The sequence below is a fragment of the Macaca fascicularis genome, chromosome 3 (assembly GCF_037993035.2).
Source record: "Macaca fascicularis isolate 582-1 chromosome 3, T2T-MFA8v1.1".
In the NCBI taxonomy this organism is placed as follows: Eukaryota; Metazoa; Chordata; class Mammalia; order Primates; family Cercopithecidae; genus Macaca; species Macaca fascicularis.
This window is the reverse complement of record NC_088377.1, coordinates 190,309,710-190,335,373: the sequence shown is the minus strand read 5'-3', so window position 1 is coordinate 190,335,373 and position 25,664 is coordinate 190,309,710. Positions and strand designations below refer to the sequence as shown.

Below are 25,664 nucleotides of genomic sequence, written 5' to 3'. Positions count from 1 at the left end.
TTCCTTTGCTGTGTAGAAGCTTTTTAACTTGATGTGATCTCATTTGTCTATTTTTGCTTTGATTATCTGTGTTTATGGGGTATTACTCAAGAAATCCTTGCCCAGTCCAATGTCCTGGAGAGTTTCCCCAATGTTTTCTTTTAGTAATTTCATAGTTTGAAGTCTTAGATTTAAGTCTTTAATCCATTTTGGTTTGATGTTTATATATGGCAGGAGTTAGGGTTCTAGTTTCATTCTTTTGAATATGGACATCCAGTTTTCCCTGCACCATTTATTGAAGAGTCTGCCCTGTCCCCCAAAGTATGTTCTTGGCACTTTTGTCAAAAATGAGTTCACTGTAGATGTTTGGATGTGTTTCTGGGTTATCTATGCTGCTCCATTGGTGTATGTGTCTGTTTTGATGCCAGTACCATGCTGTTTTGATTACTATAGCTCTGTACTATAGTTGGAAGTCAGGTAATGTTATTCCTCTAGTTTTATTTTTTGCTCAGGATAGCTTCGGCTAGTCTGGGTCTTTTGTGATTCCATATAAATTTTAGGATTGTTGTTTTCTATTTCTGTGAAGAATGACATTGGTATTTGGATAGGGATTACATTGAATCTGTAGGTTGCTTTGGGTGGTATGAACATTTTAACAATATTGATTCTTCCAATCCATGAACACAGAATATCTTTCCATTTTTTTGTGTGTCCTCTTTAATTTCTTTCATCAATGTTATATAGTTTTCATTGTAGAGCTCTTTAACTTCTTTGGTAAAGTTAATGGCTAAGTATTTTATTTTATTTGTATCTATTGTAAATGGGATTACTTTGATCTCTTTTTCATATTATTCATTGCTAGTATATAGAAATGCTAGTGATTTTTATGTTGATTTTGTATCCTTTAACTTTACTGAATTTGTTTACCACTTCCAATGGTTTTTTTGGTGGAATCTTTAGGTTTTTTTTCCAAGTGTAAGATCTTATCATCTGCAAACAAGAATAATTTAACTTCTTCCTTTCTAATTTGAATACCCTTTATTTCTTTCTCTTGTCTGATTGCTCTAGCTAGGACTTCCAGTATTATGTTGAACAGGTGAAAATGGGCATCTTTGTCATCTTACAGATCTTAGAGGAAAAGCTTTCAGTATTTCCTCATTCAATATGATACTAGCTGTGGGTTTGTCTTATATGGCTTTTATTGTGTTGAGGTATGTTCTTTCTTTCTATACCCAATTTTCTTTAGGGTTTTTGTCATGAAGGGATGTTGAATTTTACGAAATGCTTTTTCAGCATCAGTTGAAATGATCTTATGGTTTTTGTCCTTCGTTCTATTGATGTGAGGTATCATATTGATTGATTTGCATATATAGAGTCATCCTTGCATCCCTGGGATAAGTCCCCCTTGGTCATGATGAATGATCTTTTTAATGTGTTGTTGAATTTGGTTTGCTAGCATTTTGTTAGGATTCTTGCATCAATATTCATTAGGAGTATTGGCCTGGAGTTTTCTTATTTTGATATGTCTTTGATTTTGGTATCAGGATAATACTAGCCTTGTAGAATGACATTGGAAGTATTCTATCCCCCTCTATTTTTTTGGAATATTTTGAGTAGGATTGGTATTAGTTCTTTTTGAAATGTTTGATAAAATTCAGTAGTGAAGCCATCAGGTCCCAAGGTTTTCTTTGCTGGGAGACTTTTTATTATGGCTTTGATCTTGTTACTCATTATTAGTCTGTTCAGATTTTGGATTTCTTCATGGTTCAATCTTGGTGGTTGTATGTATCTAGAAATTTATTCATTTCTTCAAATGTGTTCAGTTTATTAGCATATAGTTGCTCACAATAGTCTCTAATGATTATTTCAATTTCTGTAGTACCAGTTGTAATGTCTCTTTTTTCCTCTCTGATTTTATTTATTTAGGTCTTCTCTTCTTTTTTCTTGGACAGCCTGGCTAAAGATTTGTTGATTTTGTTTATCTTTTCAAAAACCAACTTTCATTTCATTGATCTTTTGTATTATTTTATTTCTGCTCTGACATTTATTATTTTTTTCTTCTACTAATTTGGGGTTTGGTTTGCTCTTGTTTTTCTAGTTCTTTTTCTATTTTTTTTCTTTTTTTTTTGAGAAAGAGTCTTGCTCTGTTGCCCAGGCTGGAGTGTAGTGGTGCTATCTCAGTTTACTGTGACCTCTGCCTCCCGGGGTCAAGCCATCCTCCCACCTCAGCCTCCTGAGTTGCTGAGATGGCAGGCATGTGCCACCATGTCTGGCTAATTTTTGTATTTTTAGTACAAATGGTGTTTTGCCTGTTGGCCGGGCTGGTCTTGAACTCCTGGCCTCAAGTGATCCTCCTGTATCAGCCTCCTAAAATGCTGGGATTACAGGCATGAGCCACTGCACCCAGCCTCTAGTTATTTTAGATGTATTGTTAGCTTGTTTATTTAATATTCTACATTTAAGATGTAGGTGCTTGTTGCTATAAACCTTATTCTTAGTACTGCTTTTGCTATATCCCATAGGTTTTGGTATGTGTGTATCCATTTTCATTTGTTTCAAGAAATTTTTCTATTTCTTTCTTAATTTCTTAATTGAACCACTGGTCATTCAGGAACATATTGTTTAATTTCTATGTGTTTGTATAGTTTTCAAAATTCCTCTTGTTATTGATTTCTAGTTTTATTACATTGTATGTGGTTAGAGAAGATACTTGATGTAATTTCAATCTTTTTGAATTTTTAAAGACTTGTTTTGTGGCCTCACATATGGTCTGTCCTTGAGAATGATCCATGTGCTGAGGAGAATGTGTATTCTGCAGCTGTTGGATGAAATGTTCTGTAAATATCTGTTAGGATCATTTTGTCTGTACCATAGATTAAGTCTGATGTTTCTTTGTTGTTTTTCTCTCTGGAAGTCTCCGCTATTATTGTATTGAAGTCTATCTCTTTAGCTTTAATAATATTTGCTTATATATGTGTGTGTTTGAGTGTTGGGTGCATATATATTTATAATTATTACATCTTCTTGCTGATTTGACCCCTGTATCATTATATAGTGACCTTCTTTGTCTGTTCTTATAATTTTTGTCTTGAAATCTATTTTGTCTGATATAAGTATAGCTACTCGTGGTCTTTTTTGGTTTCCATTTGCATGGAATATCTTTTTCCATCTCTTTATTTTCAGTCTATGTGTCTTCATAGGTGAAGTGTGTTTCTTGTAGGCAACAGATTGTTAGGTTTTGTTTTTTATCCATTCAGCCATTCTATGTCTTTTGATTAGACAGTTTAGTTCATTCACATTCAATTTTATTGATAAGTAAGAACGTTCTTCTGCCAGTTTGTTGTTTGTTTTCTGGTCTTCTCTTCCTCTTTCCTTCCTTCCTGTTTCCTGTTAGTGAAGGTGATTTTCTCTGGTGGTATATATTAATTTTTTGGTTTTTAGTATTTGTGTATTGGTTGTATGTTTTTGATTTGAGGTTACCTTACCATGAAGCTTGCAAATAACATCTTATAACTTCTTATTTTAAACTGATGACAGCTTAACACTGATTTGCATGAACAAAAAAAACAAGCAAAGAGAAAACATAAAAACTCTTAACTTTGCTCTCCTGCTTTTTGACTTTTTGTTGTTTCTATTTATATCTTGTTGTACTGTCTATGCCTTGGAAAGATGACTTAGTTATTATTTTTGATCAGTTCATCTTTTAGTCTTTCTATTCAAGATATGAGTAGTTTACACACTGCAGTTACAGTGTTATAATATTCTGTGTTCTTCTGTGTATTTACTATTACCAATGAGTTTTGTACCTTCATATGATTTCTCATTGCTCATTAATGTCCTTTTCTTTCAGATTGAAAAACTTCCTTCAGCATTTCTTGGCTAGGCGTGGTGACTCATGCCTTTAATCCCAGCACTTTGGGAGACCGAGATGGGCCGATCATCTAAGGTCAGGAGTTTTGAGACCAGCCTGGCCAACGTGGTGAAAGCCTGTCTCTACTACAAAAATTACTCAGGCATGGTGGCAGGCACTTGTAATCCCAACTACTCGGGAGGCTAAGGCGGGAAAATTGCTTGAACCTGGGGGACAGAGGTTGATCACGCCACTGCACTCCAGCCTGGGTGACAGAATGAGACTCAGTCTCAAAAAAAAATCCCAACAAAACCCAAAAAACCAACCAAACAAAAAAAAAAAACAACCAAACAAAAAAACAAAAAAATCCCACAACAACAAACAAACAAAAAACCCAAAAAACTTCCTTCAGCATTTCTTGTAGGACAGGTCTGGTGTTGCTGAAATTCCTCAGCTTTTGTTTCTCTGGGAGGGTATTTACTTCTCCTTCATGTTTGAAGGATATTTTCACTCAATATACTCTTCTAGGATGAAAATTTTATTTTTCAGCACTGTAAGTAAGTCAAGCCACTCTCTCCTGGCCTGTAATGTTCCACTGAGAAGTATGCTGCTGGCCATATGTATGTTATTTGTTGTTACTTGTTTCTTTTCTCTTGCTGCTTTTAGGTTTCTTTTCTTTCTTTCTTTCTTTCTTTCTTTCTTTCTTTCTTTCTTTCTTTCTTTTCTTTCTTTCTTTCTTTTCTTTTCTTTCTTTTCTTTTCTTTTCTTTCTTTTTCTTCTCCTTCCTTCCTTCCTTCCTTCCTTCCTTCCTTCCTTCCTTCCTTCCTTCCTTTTTTTTTTGGAGATGGTGTTTCACTCTTGTTGCTCAGACTGGAGTGCAATGGCATGATCTCAGCTCACTGCAACCTCTGCCTCCGTGTTCAAGCAATTCCCCTGCCTCAGCCTCCCAAGTAGCTAGAATTACAGGCACTTGGCACCACGTCTGGCTAATTTTTTGTATTTTTAGTAAAGACGGGATTTCATTATGTTGACCAGGCTGGTCTCAAACTCCTGACCTCAGGTGATCCACCCACGTCGGCCTCCCAGAGTGCTGGGATTACAGGCATGAGCCACCACACCCGGCCTCAGGTTCCTTTCTTTATCCTTGACCTTTGGGAGTTTAATTATTAAAGGCCTTGAGGTAGTCTTATTTGGGTTAAATCTTCTTGATGTTCTATAACCTTCTTATACTTAAATATTGAGATCTTTCTCTAGGTTTGAGAAGTTCTCTGATATTATCCCTTTGAATAAACTTTCTACCCCTATCTATCTACTCCCTCTTTAAGGCCAATAACTCTTAGGTTTGCTCTTTTGAAGTGATTTTCTGTATCTTCTAGGCATGCTTCATTCTTTTTTCTTTTGACTTATTTGCAGTGTATTTTCTTTTCTTTTTTCTGCCTTTTTTTTTTTTTTTTGGAGACAGATTTTCGCTCTTGTCCCCTAGGCTGGAGTGCAATGGCGTGATCAGTCTTGGCTCACTGCAACCTCTGCCTCCCAGGTTCAAGTGACTCTCCTGCCCCAGCCTCCCAAGTAGCTGGGATTACAGGCATGTGCCACCACGCCCAGCTCATTTTTTCGTATTTTTAGTAGAGACAGGGTTTCACCATGTCAGTCAGGCTGGTCTTGAACACCTGACATCAGGTGATCCACCTGCCTCAGCCTGCCAAAGTGCTGGGATTGCAGGCGTGAGCCGCCCTGCCTGGCCCTAGACTGTGTATTTTCAAATAGCCTGTCTTCAAGCTCACTACCTCTTTCTTCTGCTTGATCAATTCTGCTGCTAGGAGACTCTGATGCATTCCTTATATGTCAATCGCATTTTTCAAGTCTAGAATTTCTGCTCAATTCTTTTGAGTTATTTCAACCTCTTTGTTAAATTTATCGGATAGGATTCTGAATTTCTTCTTTGTGTTATCTTGAATCTCACTGAGTGTCCTCAAAATAGCTATTTTGAATTCTTTATCTGAAAGGTCACATATATGTCTCTCCATAATTGGTCATTGGTGCCTTATTTAATTCATTTGGTGAGGTCATGTTTTCCTGGATGGTCTTAAATCTTGTGGATGTTCATCAGTATCTGGGCATTTAAGAGTTAGGTATTTATTGTAGTCTTTGCAGTCTTGGCTTGTTTGTACTTGTCCTTCTCAGGAAGACCTTCTAGACATTTGAAGGGACTTGGGTATTGTGATCTAAGTTTTTGGTCACTGCAGCCATGTCTGCATTAGGGGGCACCCCAAGCCCAGTAGTGCTGAGGCTTTTGCGGACTTGTAGAGGTACCTACCACCTTGGTGGTGTTGGTAAGATCAGGAAAAATTCTCTGGATTACCAGGCAGAGACTCTTGTTCTCTTCCCTTACTTTATCCCAAACAAATAGAGTCCCTCACTCTGTGCTGAGCTGCTGGAGGTGGCAGAGGGGTGACACAGTGCCCCTGTGGCCAGCCTAATGCAGATATGGCTGCAATGTTCAAAACCTAGAACTATGCTGGTTCAGACTGGGTCTCTCCCAAGGTCTGCAGTATCCACTGCCTGGCTACCAACTATGCTTGCCCAAGGCTGTACGGCTCTACAATCAGTAGGTGGTGAAGCCAGCCAGGCTTGTGTCCTTCCCTTCAAGGTGGCAAGTTCCTCTCAGTCCTGGGTGAGTCCAGAGATGCCATCTTAGAGCCAGGGCCTGGCATCAGAAACAGGAATCTACTTGGTGTTCTATTCTGTGGCTGAGCTGGCACCAAAGAATAAGACAGAGTTCTTCCTACTCTTCCCTCCTCTTTACACGAGCAGAGGAGTCTCTCCTTATGGCCACCCCTGTCTGAGGCCTGTGGTGAGTACTGCCTGGCTACTATCAATTTTCATTCAATGTCCAAGGACTCTTCAGTCAACCTTTGGGGACTGCTCTCAGGCATGGGACTCTCCCTTCAGGGCAATGGTTTCCTCAAATGCCATCTAAAAGCTAAGGCCTGGAATTAGGGATCCCAAGAGCTCACTTGGTGCTCTACCCCATTGTGGCTGAGCTGGTACCTAAACTGCAAGATAAAGTCCCCTTTAGTCTTCTCTCTCCTTTCTCAGGCATGAGGAGTCCCCATAGCCAGCAAAGCTGGGTGTATGCCGGATCACACCTGAAGTCAGCATATCTCTGAATCTCACCCTCACTGCTGATCATTTGAGACCCAAGAGCTCTTTGGTCAGCAATTGATGAATCCTGCCAGGACTGAGCAGGATTCTAGGTTTGGGAAGTTCTTTGATATTATGCCTTTGAATAAACCCCTATCTATCTCTCTACTTCCTTTTTAAGGCCAGTAACTGTTAGATTTGCTCTTCTGAGGTGATTCTTCAAGGCAGTGGGTTCCCTTGTGGTACAGGGTGTGTCTACGAATGTCATCCAGAAGTTAGGACCTGGAATGGGGTCCTCAGGACTCTGCCCAGTGCCCTATCCTGCTGAGCTGGTCTCCAAGTTGCAAGACAAAGTCTTCTTTACTCTTCCCCCTCCTCAAGCAGAAGGAAGGAGTCCCTCTCGGAGCTGTGAGTTGCGCTGCCTGGGGTTGCAGGAGGGGCAATGCCAGGCACTCCCTTGGCTTGACTCAACTGGCGTCTTACTAGGTTGCATGCCCCCCAGGTCTACTGGCTCCAAGCCCAGCACAGCATGGGGACTTGTCAGAAATTGCAGTTCTTGTGGCCTAGACTGCCTTTCAAGTTTATTTAGAACCCCAGAGCACTTTTGCCTACAGTGGTGGGACTTGCCAGAACTCAGGTTCCAGCTGCTGGGATGTGCAATTCCCTTCTGGCTAGGGCTGGCCTAACTGCTCCCTCTGCGAGCACCAGCTGAGTTCAGCCCTGTCTTGCTTTCTGCTGTACCGAGTTCCAATGCAAAGTACCACAATCACTGTGCTCTCCCTCCCCCAAACACAGAATTGTGTCTCCATGCCCTGTGGCCACTGCCAGGGGGTGGGGAAGAGTGATGTCAGCAATTCAAGGCTCTCTTTCCTACCCTCTTCAGTGCCTTTTTCAGGGCTGTGAAGTTCAAACCAGGTACTGTGATCACTCACCTGGTTTTTGGTTCTTATGAAGGTGCTTTTTTTGTGTGGATAGCTGTTTGATTTGGTGTTCCTGTGGGGAGGATGATCAGTAGAGGTTTCTATTTGGCCATTTTGCTCCACTTCTTCTCCATTGTGTTGCTTCTGTCTCCTGAGTGGACCCAGAATGCTAGGCTTGGTTAGCCCCCACAGTTATCTGTTAGGGTCCCTGGGATATTCGGTCTCCTTTCGTCACCTATGCAGCAATGCCCCAAGCACGTCTCTGAGAACTGTGATTGACATATTGGTATGAATTACATTATTCTGTTACAGTGGAAAGATCTAGGACTTTGGAATAAAAAACCCAGAGGTTTTTTCTGGCCCCTACTGTTGAGTGATATTTTCAACACTGTTGAGGCCATCTTAGTCAAGTCACTATCCATTGAGCCCTCAAAGGAGAATGATTGTCATGATCCTACCTGACAGTTTCGATGTGCTGATCAAAATGAGATAATGCATAGCAAATGTTTCGGACCAGTATTATGTTCCAAAAAAGAGTAATTACTTTTATTTAACCTTAAGACAAATTATGGAATGCAAGACCATGACTCCTCCTGATTACCTTTCAAATATTCAGAACAGTGGAGAATTTCTTCTGAAATCAGACGACAGAGGCCATCCCCTTGGCACAACACTGGACCCAGGCACATAAGAAGACCTTAACATGTATACTCCCAAGAGCAGTAAAATAATAACTATCTACTTTATTTTAAAAACAAACAAAGGGAGGTTAAATATAATGGAATTATTATAGAAGAAAAACTGCTGTGTTCACATGATTTAATTAAGATTTCTAGCTGTTTAGATAGATGAAATAGTTAAGGATATAGGTGTGAGAAAGAACAGGGTTAAATAAAGTGTTTTTAGCCAAAACATTTGAGTATAGAATAATTATTGTAATAAAAGCATGATGTCAAATCACATCTCAGCAAGCGATTTTTTGAAACTGACGATTCATATTAATGTCAAAGAAGAATGAAAACAAAGAAAGAAAGTTACAGAAAAGGTTTCTCAAGAATTTCTGAGTTTCTGAGGCAACTTTAGCCCAGCTTTAAAGTTCCGGTATTTATATTTTACACAAATTTAATAGGCAGGATGTTCAAGTGCTAGTGAACAATGTAAAAAGAAACCCTTCAAATTGCAAATACCATCTGATATTCAATATTTTAGGATGATTTTAAAAATCATTACATAAGGTATATTAAAAGTATTTTCAGCAGGATTACTTGAAAATAGTGCTTTGTTGAGACATGATTTTTTTTTGTTTTTTTTTTTTTGAGATAGAGTTTTGCTCTTTTCGCCCAGTACGAAGGAGTACAATGTACCTTGGAGTACAATGGCGCAATCTCGGCTCACTGCAACCTCCACCTCCCGGGTTCAAGCGACTCTCCTGCCTCAGCCTCCCAAGTAGCTGGCATTACAGGCATGTGCACCACACCCGGCTAATTTTGTATTTTTAGTAGGGATGGGGTTTCACCATGTTGGCCAGGCTGGTCTCAAACTCCTGACCTCAGGTGATCTGCCTGCCTCAGTCTCCCAAAGTGCTGGGATTACAGGTGTGAGCCACTGTGACCAGCCAAGAGATGAATTTTCTAAACCCATCGATTTTTAAAAATCATGATTTGTATTGACAAGAAAACTAAGAATGCTAAGAGTTTTGCTTATTTGTCTAGTTTTAATGTCAGCGATGATGTGGGCTCTGCCAAAATCAGGTGTTATCGTTTAAAAACATGATTTGTAGATGCAAACTTGTATAATATTGTATCTGCTGCATATCACTTCCATCTACCCAATGGAGACCTCAATCTTTGAATTATAGTAGTCCTTGGAATTAATGTTCTTTATGATGGCTTTAATACATATACACAGTATTTTTCTTTTTTAAGACAGGGTCTCACTCTGATGCCCAGGCTGGAGTGTGGTGGTGTGATCTTGGCTCACTGCAACCTCTGCCTCCTGGGCTCAAGAAACAATCCTCCCCTCCCAAGTAGCTGGGACCATAAGCACATGGCACCATGCCCAGCTAATATTTTGTATTTTTTTTTTGGTACAGATGGGTTTTTGCCATGTTGCCGAGGCTGCACAATATTTTTATATTCCTCCATTTAAGAGGTGGAACCAAATTCCTCTTACCTTGAAAGTACACTAGACTTAGTGACTTGCTTCAAATAAGCAGAATAAAATGGAAGCAGGGATGTGAGTCTTGGACACTTGGGAGAACATAGTACCAAAAGGCAGTATGGTTTCTTCTTTGCTCACTCTTCCTTGGATTTCTTTCTCCGAGGGAAGTTAGCTGCCATGTTGTCAGGAGGTCCCCATGTGGTGAGAAACCAAGGCCTACAGTCATGTGAGGGTGATAGATTCAGGAGGCAGGTAAGGGAACCTGCACAGGATCTTGCCAGGGCATTCCTACAGCAGACTGGAGGCCCACTTGCACTGGGGGAATGGGGTGGAGCCATCAGGAATTCATGGCTTATGCAGAGGGAGGAGCCTGGCCTCTCCAGCTCGAGCGTGGTGGCCTGGTATTCAGTCTGTAATGTGGCAGCCTGTTGGCAGGATCCTGTTTCTTTGCTGAGAGCTTTCTTTTCACCTAATAAATCTGCCCTCCTTAACCTTCCACATGCCTAATTTTTCATGGTTGTGAGACAAGAACCTGGATTTTAGCTGAACTAAGGAGCAAAAAATCCTGCATCAAGGGTGCCATATTAGAAGTGGATTCTTTAGCCCCAGTCAAGCCTTCAGATGACTATAGCCCCTGCTGACCTCCTGCCCAAAACTGTAAGAGAGACTCTGAGCCAAAACCACTCAGCTCAGCCATGTCCAAATTCCCAACCCACAGAAAACACGAGATTATAAATGTTTACTGCTTTAAGCCACCAAGTTTTAGGGTAATTTGTTACATAGCAATAGATAACTAATACAGTCTTAGAAGTAACAAATATCTTTTCTGTGTCCACCAGGAGAAGATCACCCAGGGTAAAACACCTTTCCATTAATATGCTACTCGAATATCTGGCAGGACTGTAAAATTCATCAGACTTCTAATACCACATGGAACTGGGTCACGGCTGGAGGGAGAATTTGAGGCCAGCCAATCCAAGAAAGGCTCTCATCCTTTCCCCCAACTGTATTAGTTTCCTACTGCTACTGTAACAAATTACCATGTATGCAGTGGCTTTAGACAACACAACTGTATTATTTTACTGTTCTGGAGGTCAGAAGTCCGTACTCTATCTACAGGGCTATGGTCTTTCTGGGAGCTTCATGGGAGAATCCATTTCCTTGTCTTTTCTAGCTTCTAGAGGCTGCCCACACTCCTTGGCTCACTGCCCTACATCACTCTGACCTCTGCTTCCGGCATCACATCTTCGTTGACTCTCACCCTCCTGCCTCCCACTTAGAAGGACCTTTATGATTACTTGGGCCCACCCAGGCCATCTGGAATAATCTCCTCAAGAGTGAAGATCCTTAGCTTAATCACATTTGCAAAGTCCTTTTTGCCATGTAAGGTGACATATTCCCAGGTCCAGGGATCAGCCATGGACATCTCTGAGTGGCCACTTTTCTGCTACCATGCCTACCATTGCTCACAGTTCAAAATGCAGAGCCAACTGGCTCTCTGCTGTCTTCCATTTGCAGAGCAGCACCATGCCACCAACGCCTCTTTACTTTATCTGAGGGGCCTTCTGATTTCCTCTTTTCCCACATACTCATCTTCTTGGGAGAGGGCCCTTCATACTTCCTTGTTTTAACTGAAACCCAAGTCTTCCCTAAGAACACTGCTTCCACTACAGTTCTCTGAGAGCTGAGTTTTCAAACTCCTATGCTGTGCTGGCCACAGGACAGGAAGGATTTCTGTATCATCCTAATTTTGGGTTGTTATTTCCAAGGCATTCATCTTTGCCCCTCATTCATGTCTTCTTCATTTAAGAATTATGCTACCTTCCTCGCTTACCACTGACATTTATTAACTGCATCTATTATTTTTTGCTTCTTTCCAAAACTCAACATTTCTCTTCATCCTGCTATTTTCCTAGGGGACTGCAGAGTGTATGAAGATGACTCGTCTTGTGCAGTGTCCTGAGCTTCTCTCAGCCTCAGCTCCAGTGACTTTACCTCTATGCTTATGATCATACTCTGAACCTTTCTTCATCATTGTCTAAAAGTCTTCCTCCTCTGAAAGTTTAAAAGGCAAGATTCCATCCTCTCATCACAACTTTCCTGTCTTTCCAGCCATCCCATTCCTCATTCCTACAACATCCCATCACCACTAGCAATGACTCTAATACGTAATATGTTTGTAATAGTTTGAAAAATTATTCCCTCCTCAAAAAGGTTAGGCGTAGAATGACCATATGATCTAGCAATTTCTCTTCTGGGTACCTACTCAAAAGAACTGAAAGCTGGGATCTGAACAGATACTTGTGCCTCCAAGAAGCAGCATAATTTACAACAGCAACAGAAAAAGCAACCCAAGTGTCTGTCAACAGCTGAATGGATGAACAAAATGCAGCCTATCTATACAATGGAATATGAGTCAGCCTTACAAAGGAAGGAAATTCTGATGCGTGCTACAACATAGATGAGTCTTTAGGTTTAGGATATTATGTTAAATGAAATAAGCCAAATACAAAAGGACAAATACAGTATGATTTCACTTATACAAGGTATCTAGAATAGTCAAACATAGACACAGAAAATAGAGGGCCAGACGCCGTGGCTCACACCTCTAATCCCAGCATTTTGGGAGACTGAGGCAGGCAGATCACTTGAGGTCAGGAGTTCAAGATCAGCCTGGCCAACATGGTGAAACCCCGCCTCTACTAAAAATACAAAAATTAGCCAGGTGTGGTGCTGTGCGCCTGTAATCCCAGCTACTCAGAAGGCTGAGGTGGGAGGATCGCTTGAAACTGGGAGGTGGAGGTTGCAATGAGTTGAGATGGTACCACTGCACTCCAGCCTGGGCAACAGAGTGAGACTCTGTCTAAAAACAAAACAAAAAAAGGAATAGAATGGTGGTTGCCAGGGGTTGGGGAAAGGGGGAGAATTGGGAGTTAGTATTTAATGAGTACAGAGTTTCAGTGTGGGAAGATGCAGCAGTTCTGGACATGGATGGTGGTGATGGTTGAACAACAGTGTGAATGTGCTTAATGCCACTGAACTCCATATCTAAAAATAACTGAAATGGTAAATTTTATGTTACATATTTTACCACAATAAAAAATTATCCCCATTTTTCAGGTGAGAAAATCAAGGCTCAGAGAGGCTAAATATCTTGCCCAAGATCCAATGAAGGTCATCTAATTTGCCAGTGTTTTCAAGTGAGGAAATCAAGGCTCAGAGAGGTTAAATATCTTGCCAAAGATCTACTTTGCCAGGGTCAGTGTTGGAGCTAGGATTTGGACCCGACAGTTTGACTCCAGAGCTCACACTCTTAATCACTGTCCCATTAAGAATTACCAAAACTCTGACTCTCACTTGTTTCTCAGCGTATCACCACCTTTCCAGTCTGCCTCTGCCCCTTGGGATTCTTAAATACCTCCACTTCCAGCTTTCCAGGCAAATGGGCTCCTATAGCCTGGGGTCAGGCCTAGGGCTTATAGGTGCAGGTGGTGGCTGTGGGCCGTGAACACTGAGATGGTGAAGGATCTGGGGGACTTGGCAGAGCATCGTGGGCACCTGCCCTCCCTGTGTCTTTGGACTACTCTAGTTTCTCCTCTCCAGGGCGGCCTGTCCAAACTCTGCTACTCTTATCGAAGCAGCCTTCCTCTCCTGCCACTTTTCTCTCAGTAGATGACCTTCTACTTCCTTGGGAAAACTGAAGCTTCCAGTCTTGCCTCAGACATGTCTGTCTCCTGTCCACTGATAATTCCTCCATCTGGGCTCCAGCTCTCATTCTCTTTCATCTTCCTGCAGCTCCCATTCCACCCACATCCCCATCTCTATTTTCTATGATCAACCTTTTGCTATCTGTTGTTTCTACCTTTCCGTAAATGTGTGTAAACGTACTCCGTCTTAAAAACAAATAAACAAAAAGTCTGCCAGGCGTGGTGACTCATGCCTGTAATCCCCAGCACTTTGGGCAGCCAAAGTAGGTGGATCATTTGAGGTCAGGAGTTCGAGACCAGTCTGGCCAACATGGTGAAACTCCATCTCTACTAAAAATACAAAAGTTAGCTGGGCGTGGTGGTGCATTCCTGTAACACCAGCTACTCGGGAGGCTGAGGTAGGAGAATTGCTTGAACCTAGGAGGGAGAGTTTGAAGTGAGCCAAGATTGTGCCACTGCACTCCAGTGTGGGCTATGGAATGAGATGCTGTCTCAAAAAATAGTAATAATAATTATAAATAAATAAACAAATAAACAAAAAGTCAAAACCCCAAAAAGACAAATAGAAGAACCTACCTTGGCCCTGTGTTCTCCCTAGCTATTGTCTGCTTCAGAGCTACTGTCTCCCATGTACTCCTCAACCCTCCTCAGTTCAGTTTCTACCCCATCACGTCACTAAAACTGGTCTTGCTAATGTCCCCCCAAATAATGACATGACATGACATGACATAACATATTTATATTAGTCAATTTTCACACTGCTATAAAGAAAAACCTGAGGCTAGGTAATTTATAAAGAGGTTTATTTGACTCACAGTTCCTCATGGCTGGGGAGGCCTCAGGAAACTTATAATCAATGTCAGAAGGGGAAGCAAGCACCTTCTTCACAAGGCAGCAGGAGAGAGAGAGCAAGCAAAGGGGGAAGCCCCTTATAAAACCATTAGCTCTCACGAGAACTCCCTCACTATCACGAGAACGGCATGAACAGCATGGGGGAAACCACACCCATGATCCTATCACCTCCTACCAGGTCCCTTCTACACACATGGATATTACAATTTGAGATGAGATTTGGGTGGGGACACAGAGCCAAATTATATCAATAACATAACATATATAACATAACATACATAACACACCATAACACGTAAACATAATATTTTAATTACCCGGAGGAGACTTCTCAGTTCAAACACTAGCTGATCTTTCTGAAGCCTTTCAGTTTCGCTTTGCCTCCTTCTTTAAATTCTTTCTTCCCTTCATCTTGGTAACACCATTCTTTCCCAAATCTCTATATCCTCCAACTGCTCCTTAATACTTAGTGTTTTCAGCTGGGCATGGTGGCCCACGCCTGTAATCTGAACACTTTGGGAGGCCGAGGCAGGCAGGCCACCTGAGGTCAGCTCGAGACCAGCCTAGTGAACATGGTGAAACCCCGTCTCTACTAAAAAATACAAAAAACTAGCTGGGCGAGGTGGCGGGCGCCTGTAGTCCCAGCTACTCGGGAGGCTGAGGCAGGAGAATGGCGGGAACCCGGGAGGCGGAGCTTGCAGTGAGCTGAGACCGCGCCACTGCACTCCCACCTGGGCGACAGAGCGAGACTCCATCTCAAAAAAAAAAAAAAAAAAACAAAAAAACCAAAATTAGCCAGGCGTGGTGGCACGTATCTGTAATCCCAGCTACTCAGGAGGCTGAGGCGGGAGAATTGCTTGGACCCGGGAGACAGAGGTGGCAGTGAGCTGAGATCGCGCTGTTGCACTGCAGCTTGGGCAACAAGAGCGAAACTCCGTCTCAAAATAACAAAAACAGCAAAAACAACTTAGTGTTTCCCAGGTGTCTCTTCTGTTTGCCCTCTTGTTGAGGGGCTCCCAGCATGGCTTTACCTCACTACCTATGTGTGAATGAGTCTTGAATCTACTTCTTTTCCACTGGCTTCTCTTCCAAGTTCCTACTCACATCTCTAAATGTCTTCTTGGAATCTCCACCCAGTTGTTCCCCAAGGGTTTCAAGCTGTCTTGCTTTGCCATCCTGATAAAAGAGCCAGCCAGCCACTTTCATTCCTTTGTAGCCTCATGTTTTTTTCCCTGGCTTTTAAATGTTGGTGTTTCTCAGAAGGCCTGGTCTTGGCTTTCGCTTTTCTCACCCTATGTTCTTTCGATTACATGCAGATGACTCACAAACTTATATCATTAACCTAAGGACTTTTTCAAAGCTCTGAACCAGGGGTATCCCATCTTTTGGCTTCCCTGGGCCACAGTGGAAGAGGAATTGTCTTGAGTCATACCTAAAATACACTAACAATAACAATAGCTGATGAGCTAAAAAAAAAAAAAAAAAAAAAAAAAGAGAGAGAGAGAAAGAAATAATATCTCATAATGTTTTAAGAAAAGTTTACAAATTTGTGTTAGGCTACATTCAAAGCCGTCCTGGGCCACATGTGGCCTGTGGGCTGCGGATTGGACAAGCTTGCTCTAGACCATTGTACCAAGCACTTGCCTTGATTGTTCTTCTTAGGAATCTCAGAGGCTCCTAAACTCAGCAGACACAGAGGAGACTCATGATTTCATCCTACAAATCCTGTTCTTCAGAATTCATTATTTGAACCACTGGTTTTGCCATTCAGTCAGTCGCTTAACAACTCTTGTTCCCTCCCGTCTGTAAGATCACTTTATAGGAATTTACCAACCCATAAATTTTACCTTTAAGTATTGTTTACCCAAAAAAACAGCTTTCTTGGAGTATAATTTAGGTGCAATAAAATTTAACAATTTTAAGTGTAAAGTTGAGTGAATTTTGACAAATGTACACAGCTACATAGCCACTACCACAGTCAAGATGTAGAATCTGGGCCAGGGGTGGTCGCTCACACCTGTAATCCCAGCACTTTGGGAGGCCAAGGTGGGTGGATCACTTGAGGTCAGGAGTTCGAGACCAGCCTGGCAAACATGGTGAAACCCTGTCTCTACTAAAAACACAAAAATTAGTCAGGCATGGTGGCACGCATCTGTAATCCCAGCTACTCAGGAAGCTGAGGCAGGAGAATCACTTGAACCCAGGAGGTGGAGGTTGCAGTGAGTTGAGAACGTGCCACTGCACTCCAGCCTGGGTGACAGAGCAAGACTCCATCTCGAAAAAAAAAATTGTGTGTATATATATATAATCTTTCCATCTTTCCATCACTCCAAAAAGTTCCCCTGTGCCCCTTTTCAGTCATTCTTCTCCCCCGTCCCAGCTGCTTCTGGCAACTACTGACTTTTTTTTTTTTGGTAGAATTTCAAATAAACAGAATGGCATAGTATGTGTCTTTCGTGGCTGGCTTCTTTTACTTGGCATAATGCTTTTGAAATTCATGTTGTTGCACATGTCAGTCCGTTCCTTTTTATTGCTGAGTGGTGTTCTATTGTGGAGATATACCACAGTTTGCTTATCTGTTCACTAGTTGGACATTTGGGTTGTTTTCAGTCTGCGGCCATGATGAATAAAGCTAACCACAAGTCTTTGTGTGGACATACGTTTTCATTTCTCTTGAGTGCATCTTGTGAGTGGAATTGCTGGGTCTTATGATTCATAAGAGTATGTGAAACTGCCAAACTGTTTTCCAAAGCAGTTGTACCATTCTACATTCCCATGGACAATGTGTGAGAGTCCAGCTGTTCTGTATCCTTACCAACACTTGCGGTCAGTCTTTTAAATGTTAGCATCCTGATAGTTGTGCCGTGGTATCTCATTATGGTTTTGGATGGCATTTCTCTAATGACAAATGGCATTGAGCATCTATTCATCTGCTTATTTGCCATTTGTATATCTTCTGAGGAGAAGTGTCTGTTCAGATATCTTGCCTATTTTAAAAAATTGGTTTGTCTGTTTGCTATTGAGCTGTAAAAGTTCTTATATATTCTGGATACAAGTATCAGATACTGTATGTTTTGCAAATATTTCCTGAGTGCACAGTTTGTATTTCATTTTCTTAAAAATGGCAATTGAAGAGAAAAAAATTGGAGTCCAGTTTATCATTTTTCCTCTGTTTTAATGAATTTATTTTACAAAAATACTCTTACAAAAATGCACACACACCACCATTATTTGTAGAAGAGAAAACTGAAATCTGGCCCTCACCCCCTACCACTGACTATTGCATCTACTCTGTTCCTGGAGATGAAGGACAGAGCAGGTTCAGCCCCCAACACCACAGGGCTGGAATGTGAGCCTGGGCAGTGGCCTCGGAACCCACCTCTGGGCGTGTAAACCCTGGGCAGAGATTCAGAAGACTGAGCAAGAGGAGGTAGGCAGTCCGAAGTGGAGAAAGAAAAGCAAGTTGCAGAGTAGTGCACGTGGTATGAGAGCGTTTTTACAGGAAACAAAGCTCTGTGTGCTGCGGCCAGAACTGGTTTCTGCAGTGACAGGCTCGGGAAAGGAGGCTGCTCCACGCAAACACTGCTTCTCTCTGGAGACCAGGCTGGGGCAGGAGAGGGCAGAAGAATTTCTGTTTATTTTGGATAGTCTCACATGACCTAAACTTTTTTTTTTTTTTTTCTACAAAGAGACTCTATCATTGTTATTTTTAATAGACAATTTTAAGAAAAGTTTTAGGTTCACAGAAAAATTGAGCAGAAAGTACAGTTTCCACATACTCCCTGCCCCCCAATGCAGGCATAGCCTTCCCTATTATCAACATGTTTGTTACAATATCGACACATCATTATCACCCCAAGTCCATAGTTTACATTAGGGTTCACTCTTGATGCTGTACATTCTGTGGGTTTGGACAAATATATAACAACACACATGCACCATTAGAGTATCATACAGAGTAGCTCCACTGCCCTAAAAATCCTCCGTGCCGCTCCAATTCATCTTCCCTGCCTGCTGGCCCCTGGCAGCCACTGGTCTTTGCAATCAGTTAGTGTAAGCCCTTCAATGTGCTTTTTCTTTTTAAAAATAGCTTTGGCTATTCTAGACCTTCTGTCTTCCTTTATAAGTTTTAGAATCACCTTGCCACTTTCTCTAAGAAAGTCTGCTGGGGGCCAGGTGCAGTAGCTTGTGTCTGTAATTCCCAGCTACTCAAGAGACTGAGGTTGGAGGATCACTTGCGGCCAGGAGTTTGACACCAGCCTGGCCAACATAATGAGACCCCATCGCTAAAACAAACAAACAAAAAATTGAGATTTCTTCTCCCTAATTATCTCTTGGATCTGTTTGTTTCTCTCCATGTCTACCATGATCACCACCCTAATAGAAATCAAGATGAACAATAGTCCACTGACTGGTCCATCTGCCTTCATTTTGGCCCCTCATCTGTCCTTCACCTGTAAATTGAAGTGGCATTTTCTTTTTTCTTTTTCTTTTTTTCTTTTAGATGGAGTTTCGCTCTGTCGCCCAGGCTGGAGTGCAGTGGCATGATCTAGGCTCACTGACACAGCCGCCTCCCAGATTCAAGCATTCTCCTGCCTCAGCCTCCTGAGTAGCTGGGATTATAGGCACACACCAACATGCCCAGCTAGTTTTTTTTTTTTTTTTTTTTTTTTTTGTATTTTTAGTAGAGATGGGGTTTCACCATTTTGGCCAGGCTGGTCTCAAACTCCTGACCTCAGTGATCCACCTGCCTTGGCCTCCCAAAGTGCTGGGATTACAGGTGTGAGCCACCACGCCAGGCCTCTGAAGTCATATTTTCAAAACATGTATCTGATCATGTACCTACTTCAAGGATGTCTCATTGTTCTTGTTAAATTAGTGAACAAGCATATCACACGGATACTGATCCATCAGAACACATGCCAGCATGTTGGAGCAGCACTGAACAGCTCCTGCCCCCATATCATGCCAGATAGTACTCTTCTGCTTGCCAGATCTTGGGGAAGTCCAGACGGGGACTGGGCAGCTGGATTCGTGTGCGGAGTACTAGGAGGAACACTTGGGGGTAGCTCTGGGCAGCAGCTATTCACTCATGGTAGGATGTGTGTGATGTCTTAACAACAGGACGACCATGCTGGTGCAGATGGGCTGCCCCTTGGGCCTGCTTCCAAGGCCTTCTGTGGTCTGGCATCTGTCCATCTCTCCGGCGTTATCTCCTGGCCTCCCTGCTCCAGCCACACTGGCTTTCTTTGAGTTCCTTGAAAATGCCACACTCCCACTATAGGCCCCTTGGACATTGTTTCCTTTGTGAATGTCTTTCTTCCCTCTTTCTCTTAGCTAACTCCTGCTCCTCTTTCCCGTCTGACACCGATCCTCTGACACTAAGTCCTCAGGAAGCTCCCTTGACCCTCAAGGAGGTGAAATCCCGCAATGACAAACCTTCACGGCACCATGTTCTTCTCGCTAGCGATCATCACAGGGGACGTATAGACATATAGTTACGTGATTACTCAGTCAGTTCTCTCCTGTGAGCTCCAGGAGGTTGGGGATCTTCTCTCTTTTTGCTAACCATTGTGACCGGCTCATAGCAGGTAGCCAGTCAATACTTGTTGCATAAATAAATGAAAAACCAAACTCAGTACCTTTCCTGCTGTGCCCATTCTTTCTGAATTTCCCATTTTGGCTAATGGTGTCATCTATCTAGTTGACCTAGTAAGAGTCTTAGAAACCACTCTAGATTCTTCCTTCTTTTTTATTCCATTAAGATGGACACAGATCCTGTCAGTTCTGCTTCTTAAATCTGTTACGGCTTTGGCTCAGGTTGGCGGCCTTTCTTGTCTGGACTAGAATAGCCTTGTCCAAACTTACCCCATTGTCTCCAGTTTTGCCCCTTGCCTGTTTATTCTTCCTACTGCCTTAGGGGGATCCTTTGAACCTGATCAGGGTCAAATCCAGAGTCACTCACGATCTGATTCTCGTTTACCGGTCCAAGGCCAGTCATCTGCCACCTCTCACAGTACATGTCCTGTGCTCAGGTTCTTTTAGTGAGAATAGGAGACCCTGGATGCAGGGCCCAGGTTTCATTCATCTCTATTCTTAGAACCCAGGACCATGTCTAGCACAGAGAGGGCAAACAAACACGTGTGGTATTGAATGGAAATTCTTAAGACTTATTTTTGTCTCTCCATGCTGTTACAATGCAGTTCAAGGAATAGTGTTCATAAGGATGACTGCAAGTCATTAAGAAGTGGATTAAATTATATTTATAAACTGAATACAGGCCAGGCGCGGTGGCTCACGCTTGTAACCCCAGCACTTTGGGAGGCTGAGACGGGTGGATCACCTGAGATCAGGAGTTTGAGACCAGCCTGGCCAACATGGTAAAATCCTGTCTCTACTAAAAATACAAAAATTAGCCAGGTGTGGTGGCAGGCGCCTGTAATCCCAGCTACTCAGGAGACTGAGGCAGGAGAATCGCTTGAACCTGGGAGGTGGAGGTTGCAGTGAGCCGAGATGGTGCCACTGTACTCCAGCCTGGGCGACAGAGCGAGAATCCGTCTCACAAAAAACAAGCAAACAAAACAAACAAACAAAAAACTTAATACATTACATCTTGGAAAGCATTCAAATGAGAGTGATTAGGTTTTTAAGGTTTTGATTTGTAAAGGCGTAGTAGTTTAATTGTTTTGGAAAGTTAGCTATGCTAAATCACATTCTGTAAGTCCTTGGGATATCAGGGCAATTTGACAATGGCTTAAAAATATTGTTTCTCTCTCGAGTCGGGGGGAGGGAGGTTTAGCATTTGTGAATCTGGCACAGTCTTTCTTAAATTCCACATTTACATCATTTTTCTGTTCCTCTATGTTATTGTTATATCACAAACTTGCAAACTTCTAATTACTTGTTTTTATTTGGTGCTCTGAGAGATTGTGTTTGGAATTAAAATTAAATTTAGGTATAATTTAAAGTGTGGCTAGAGAGGCCCAGAGGCAAAAATGTATGCAATTCAACATGAAACAGGAAGAAATGGTGCCGGCAGGTACCATGACAGACGCAGCCTATTTCAGGCACCAAATTTCCATCTGTGTAAGGCAGCTGGCCCAACAAGACTGAGAAATAAAAATCAAAAGGAGATGACTTCGGATACATGGTATAAATCTCCTTTAAACTAGGAAACTCTAACCAAAAGCTGAACAGCATAATTTTTTGAAGCTATTTTAGTGAGGGATGGGGGGGTGTCTATGGAACAGCTGTAGTAGAAAGGCTGAATAAGACACTATAATTATAGCATTTGAGACTCTATGACTTTTTCTAATGTGTGGTATGAACAATTAAGATGATTAAGTGATAATTGTCTCCATTTTCTTACCAGGAAAATGTCTTTGCCTCTAAAGGTAAGTAAAATGGTTGCCAACAGTTTCAGTGCCAACTTCCACATTCAACTTGGAAATTCACTGGGGATTAAGGTTCGACCTTAGGCTCTGTCCTAAGAAACAGGTGATCTGTCTTCCAACAGCCAACATAAGGCATTGGCTCAGTCAGGCCATGTAATTTAAAGTTGTCCTTTTTATAATTCTGTGAATTTATCAAGTTTGGTCAGCTTTCCTACTGTGGATAATGGTACTAAGGGACTGATGAAGACAGGTGTTACTGTAAAGTCTTATTGATAGTGAAATCTCACATATTGGCCCTGATTAATATAAAATTTGAGTTAATTTGGACAGAGTCTAACTTACTTCTTACCATTATACTGTCTTTGTAAAAAACATTTTAAAATTAAATTTGCATTATCAATAAGATTTCAGGCCGAGTGTGGTGGCTCACACCTGTAATCCCAGCACTTTGGGAGGCTGAGGCAGGCAGATCACCTGAAGTCAGGAGTTTGAGACCAGCCTGGCCAACATGGCGAAACCCCATCTCTACTAAAAATACAAAAATTAGCTGGTGTGATGGCGGGCACCTGTAATCCCAGCTACTCAGGAGGCTGAGGCAGGAGAATCGCTTGAACCTGGGAGGTGGTGGTTGCAGTGAGCTGAGATTGTGCTGGTGCACTCCAGCCTGGGCAACAGAGGAGACTCTGTCTCAAAAAAAAAAAAAAAAAAAAAAAAAAAAAGATTTCAAAATGATTAAACTATTTTTAGGCACTTTCAAGGATTTAGAAATATCATTTAAATGTAACTTACTATCCCGCCCTTGTCTTTTCATAAAATAAGTTCTGTTAGTAGGTAGTAATGTGTTACCCTACATCCAGTCTTTCATGTCAATACGCTTTTTCATTGAATACATTCTACGTGCTTAATACTATGTTCAGTATTGTTGGAGATAAAAATAAATACCGAGGAGCCAATAATGCATTTCACAGGATAAAACTTTCACCCACAAATATTTTTATAACAAAATAAGAGTATACAGTAATCCCTTGGTATCTGCAGTGGATGTGTTATAAGATCCCCAGGGATACGAAAAGCTATGGATGCTCAAGTCCTTTATATAAAATTTTGTGATTTTTGCATATAACCTGTGCATATCCTCCCATATACTTTAAATTACTTCTAGATTACTTATAATATGTAATACAATGTAAATGTCATGTAAATAGTTTTTATACTGTGCTTTTAAATTTGTTATTTTTTTATTGTTTTATTATTATTACCATTTATTTTTTTCAAATATTTTTGATCTGAGGTTAGTTGAATCTGCCGGTACCAAACCCACAGATAACAGAGGACTGACTGTATAACCATAGGGTAACACATGTCATGATTAAGTATTACAGAAATTCAAGGCCAGGCGCAGTGGCTCACACCTGTAATCCCAGCACTTTGGGAGGCCGAGGCGGGTGGATCACCCGAGGTCAGGAGTTCAAGTCCAGCCTGGCTAACATGGAGAAACTCCATCTCCACTAAAAATACAAAAAATTAACCAGGTGTGGTGGTGGGCTCCTGTAATCCCAGCTACTAGGGAGACTGAGGCAGGAGAATCACTTGAATCCAGGAGGTGGAGGTTGCAGTGAGCCAAGATTGTAACACTGCACCTCAGCCTGGGTGACAGAGCCAGACTTTGTCTAAAAATAAGTAAGTAAGTAAATAAATAAATAAATAAAAATTACAGAAATTCAGAGGGGTAGAGATCAAGGACTCTGGGTTATTGAAGACAGGTTTGATAGAGGATGTTTGTCATATGGATAGACAGGCAACTTCCGTTATTTCCAAAAAATGACAGTCCAGACTTCCATCAGTTTACTAAGAACTTTGTGCATTTAATTTAAATGATTAATATTGACTTTTTTGGAGGCTGTGAGCGCAGTATACTGAGAAGCTCTTTTTTCCAGCTGTCCTCCACGCTCACCCCCATCTCTGTGACTGTTCAGGATCTCAGGTATGGTTGCTGGGGCTGTCCTGTACCAAACCACCAACCCTTAGGCCTGAGGTTGCAGAAGTACTTACTCAAGAGCTGCTCCCTCTTGATACTGTGAGGGGTAAACACACATAAGGTCTTTGTGTCTCCCTAATTCTCAAAGTTTTTCTCTTGAAATACGTCTTGGGCAAGACAAAATTTTCTTTTGCATATCCTCACACTACAATGGGATTACTTTTCAACTTTCAGGAAAATCATACCTCTCACTTATCAGAGACGTCCATTCTCTTTGCCTACTCAGCATTGGTTTTCCCTTTTTCTAACAACAGAAACCTCCTTTTGGAGCATTTGCCAGTAGTATGATAGATCTGCTCACACCAGCTCATAAAAGCCAATTGTTAAGATTTCAGGAATTTGGCCATACATAGTCATTATTTAACATTAAATTCTAAAAACTTCTCCTTTCTTTTTTTGAGACAAGTTCTCACTCTGTTGCTCAGACCGGAGTGCGGTGGTGCAATCATCGTTCGCTGCAGCTTCCGCTTCCTGGGCTCAAGCAATCCTCCTGCCTCAGCCTCCCGAGTAGCTGGGACCACCGCTGCACACCACCACACCCAGCTAGTTTTTAAATTTTTTTATAGAGACAGGGTCTTGTTTTGTTGCTCTGGCTGGTCTCCAACTCCTGGCCTCAAGTGATCGTCCTGCCTAGGCCTCTCAAAGTGTTGTGATTACAGGCGTCAGTTAGCCATCGTGCCTGGCTCATAAACTTGTGATTTAATAAATTATATTAAAACCAAAGGTAATACATACTCAAAAGTCATCACTTCCTGATTATTTTGCTACATTTTGTTATTATGGACAATCTTGAGGCCATACATTTAGCTATATGGTAGAAATGTTACCTAATGGCTACTCCTGCACATCTCTTCCCAATCCAGTGCTCAGGCACCACATTGGTGGTGTGAAATCTGCCACGGTGACAGCATTTCCACCATGAAAATTAACATACATTACAGATGAGGACCTCACCCCCAACCCCAAAGCTGGTTGTTAAACATTCACCAGCCTGCCACTGGGCATTTCCCACTGGACCCATTTCAGTGCGTGGGGTTCAAGTATTCTCACCACATGCTCCAGCTCCACAAATGGGAATATGAACCCTTTGAGGTTGCTAAGTGAGTAGGATGTAAGTTTGTAGCTGGTGATAGACTATTTATTTATTTATTGTTTTGAGGCGCAGTCTCACTCTGTGGCCCAGGCGGGAGTGCAGTGAGGCGCGATCTCGACTCACTGCAACCTCTGCCTCCCGGGTTCAAGCAATTCTCCTGCCTCAGCCCCTTAGGTAGCTGGGATTACAGGCGTGTGCCACCATGCCCGGCTTTTTTTTTTTTTTTTTTTTTTTGAGACGGAGTTTTTGCTCTTGTCGCCCAGGCTGGAGTGCAATGGCGCGATCTGGGCTCACTGCAACCTCTGCTTCCCAGGTTCAAGCAATTCTGCCTCAGCTTCCAAGTAGCTGGGATTACAGGCATGCACCACCACACCTGGCTAATTTTTGTATTTTTAGTAGAGACAGTGTTTCACTATGCTGGCCAGGCTGGTTTCTAACTCCCGACCTCAGGTGATCCGCCCGCCTGGGCCTCCCAAAGTGCTGGGATTACAGGCGTGAGCCACCATGCCTGGCAGAGTGATGATAGT

At 42.0% G+C, this 25,664-nt stretch overlaps 1 protein-coding gene across 7 annotated transcripts in view; it reads left to right on the top strand.

Annotated features, from left to right (window-relative positions):
• Window positions 1–25,664, top strand: part of LOC141409950 (uncharacterized) — a 102,286-nt gene that overhangs the window by 18,208 nt on the left and 58,414 nt on the right. For 2 of the 7 annotated variants that reach the window (XM_074036242.1, XM_074036244.1), the window contains exon 2: window positions 21,985–22,006. The exons of the other annotated variants lie outside the window; for them this stretch is intronic. Coding sequence is in view for 1 of the 2 variants with exons in the window: in XM_074036244.1 (XP_073892345.1) it covers window positions 21,985–22,006 (22 nt within the window). In the remaining variant the exon portion in view is untranslated. The remainder of the gene's footprint in view (window positions 1–21,984; window positions 22,007–25,664) is intronic. 7 annotated transcript variants of the gene reach the window in all.